The sequence below is a fragment of the Triticum dicoccoides genome, chromosome 6A, assembly GCF_002162155.2.
Source record: "Triticum dicoccoides isolate Atlit2015 ecotype Zavitan chromosome 6A, WEW_v2.0, whole genome shotgun sequence".
Lineage (NCBI taxonomy): Eukaryota > Viridiplantae > Streptophyta > Magnoliopsida > Poales > Poaceae > Triticum > Triticum dicoccoides.
The window spans coordinates 467,199,091-467,202,001 of NC_041390.1; the positions used below are offsets into that span (position 1 = coordinate 467,199,091).

Sequence of the window (2,911 nt, forward strand, 5' to 3'; positions counted from 1 at the left end):
TCTTCTTTCGTTGTTTTTCTAGCGTGTTACTGAGCATGTAAACTCCCCCAAATCACGAAGTCTTCATTTTCATATGTACAACAAAAGGATGATGTAGGTTGAGTCACTGCACTCAAGACAACTTACCGTAGAGCTTGCCCGGGGTCATGACGCCTACGACGTCGAATGCAAAACCACTTAAAATAAATGAAATCATTCACCGAAAACATAAAAAATCTAATCCAATTTCAAAGATCTCAACATGAGAAACATATCAGAAAAAGGAACCACATGTCCATCGGGTTACTAGAAAAAAAAAGAAAATGTTGCAGTCGATTCAAAATGTTAAAGATGAGAATCCAACCCCCTCCCACCTAGCATTATTCATCTTCTTCCATGGCCATCTTCTACCCCACCGACCCCCTCCTTCCTCCACCTCCACCCTGGCTCACCAACGTCAACCTCTTGTTCGAGACTCGTCGCCAGCCACGCCTTGCCACCACTCGCCACGGTTTTCCCGTCCCAGGCTAATGCCCCGCACCCGCACTTGTCAAACCCTCAGACTCGCCTTCGTCTATGATGTCGTGGGCAGCCATGTTGGCCCCTGCTATATCTCTCGCCTGAGTCCTGCCGACTTCTCCATACCTTGCCGGTGCTCGCTGCGGTGCCCTTGATCCTGGGCCCAGGGTTTCGCCTCTCTCACGCGGAATCGACCGGCGTAATTTCTAGTTCAATTGTCCGAGAATTAGCAAAACCCTAGAAAAGTAGTTTGTAATTTGAATGGTGAGAAGGGTGGCGGGGAGGCCTCCTAATGAACCCATGGGGTAGCTACCCTCTCGTTCTAGGCATTTGAAAGTTAGAATGTGTACACAATTGCACCTTCTGTCCTAAAACCATCACGTTCCGTTGCAAAGCATGATTTATTGGTTCGGCAACACGACACCCCGCGCGTCAAAATCGCCGAGTAGTTTCACACTTCCCGCCCCTCCCCTTTGGCACTTGTGTTTCACCACAGCTCACTGAAACACGGAGAAAAGAGAGAGAAATTTGTCTCTCCTCTCCTCGCACCCCTCCTCACCGGCCGGCCACCTATAAGTAGCCGAATCCACCTTAGCTTTCTCCACGCAGCTGGACTTGCATTCGCACACGCACACGGCACACCTCCAAATCCAACACGAGCTCAGCTCCCAGTCTCCCTCTCCCTCTCTCGGCCGCCGACCTCCGCTCTGCTCTGCTCTGATCGATCGGCCATGGACTTCGGCGCCGACATGGACGACTTCTCGCTCCAGTACATCCACGAGCAGCTGCGGCTCCAGCTGCTCGGCGCCGACCCCTGCGGCCTCCTGCCCCTCCCCGCGGCGGACGACTTCGCCGCGCACCCGGACTTCATGCCCGCGGACTTCCTGCCGCAGCCGCTCCCCGCCTTCGTCGACCTCACGGCGACCGACTACGCGGACGCGGCGGCGTACCGCGCCGCCGCGGAGCCGGTCATGATACGGTTCGGCGGCGAGGCGTCCCCCGTGTCGTCAGACCCCGCCCGGAGGCCGTCGCTGACCATCTCGCTGCCCCCGGCCTCGCACGGCTGGGCGGCGCCGGCGCCGGTGCCCGCGGCGGAGGCCGCCGCGGCCGCGGACGCCAACGACTTCCGCAAGTACCGCGGCGTGCGCCAGCGGCCGTGGGGCAAGTTCGCGGCGGAGATCCGGGACCCCAACAAGCGCGGCTCGCGCGTGTGGCTCGGCACCTACGACACCTCCATCGAGGCCGCGCGCGCGTACGACCGCGCCGCCTTCCGCATGCGCGGCGCCAAGGCCATCCTCAACTTCCCCAACGAGGTCGGCTCCCGCGGCGCCACGGACTTCGTCGCCCCGCCGCCGCCGCCGTCGCAAACCGCGCGCGCGGCGCCCACGTCGCAGAACAAGCGGAAGCGGCAAGAGGCGGCCGAGCCATGCGTCGAGGTGGTCCGGGATACCACGAAACACTGCAAGGCCGATGCGTCCGCGTCGCCGGCGTCGTCGCTCACCTCAACGCCGACCTCGACGGTGACGTCCTGCACCACCACCCCGTCCTCGTCGGATGCCGGCGGCAACTACGAGATGTTCCCGCTGGCATCACCGACTAGCTGGACGTGGGATCAGCTGCTGGCCGAAGGGATGTTCGGCAGCCTGTCGCCGCGCCAGCAGCTGGGTAGCTTCCCGGAGGTGACCGTGAACTGAGACTGGCGGAACTACCGGGCCGCCGGTACGGTCGACGCCAGGAACTGTAGAGCCTGTGAAAAGAGTAAGCTAAGCATGGTGATTACTTAGGTGTAAATTAAGCTGCCAATAATTAGTGGCTCCTAGTTCTCGACGGCCTACGCTTTGGACTCATCTTGGGAGCTTGGCCTGGAGCTGTGCACTGTGTACAGGATTACAGGAGTGAGGAGGATAGAATATTACTAGCGCATGCATGTCACGGGTGATGAACGTAAGCATCGACGACATAGGTAGATGTTGATATATACTTACACTGCATAGATATGTATGTAATGTAAATTACGTGAAGATCAAAGTGTGGGTGCTTGTTTATGTATGTATATTTGGAAGGAGATTGGATTTAGATCCATCGATCCGTCGGTCGATGTCTATATATGCAGTTGTGTTTGCCTTCTGGTGCCATAAATTCGGTTAGGACTTCACGTGTGGCTACATAGGGTGCACACCTCAAGGATCAAGATCAGCCTAGCTATAAACCTAGCCATAGCGTCGTTAGTCACACGCTCTAAATGAAGTACTTTTCCTGCTTTGGAATATCTTCTCAGAAGTTCAGTTCCACACTTGACACAGGCTGTTCAGTGATCTCATGGCGCCCTCGAATGGGGCAGTATCAAGCGGTGTTCTGGAAGGCACAAGAGTTAAGGTTCATTAATTCGCGTGAATCCATTGCAATGTGGGTT

The 2,911-nt window shown here is 56.8% G+C and overlaps 1 protein-coding gene across 1 annotated transcript; it reads left to right on the plus strand.

The window, feature by feature from the left end:
- Positions 1-1,118: 1,118 nt before the first annotated feature.
- Positions 1,119-2,625, plus strand: LOC119319359 (ethylene-responsive transcription factor 5-like). Its single transcript, XM_037593852.1, has one exon. It carries the CDS (start codon positions 1,230-1,232, stop codon positions 2,190-2,192), a length of 963 nt encoding a protein of 320 aa, XP_037449749.1. The 5' UTR covers positions 1,119-1,229; the 3' UTR covers positions 2,193-2,625.
- The last annotated feature ends 286 nt before the right edge of the window (positions 2,626-2,911 follow it).

Coding starts and splice junctions, on each gene's coding strand:
- LOC119319359 (XM_037593852.1), top strand. CDS start 1,230: ATGGACTTCGGCGCCGACATGGACGACTTCTCGCTCCAGTACATCCAC.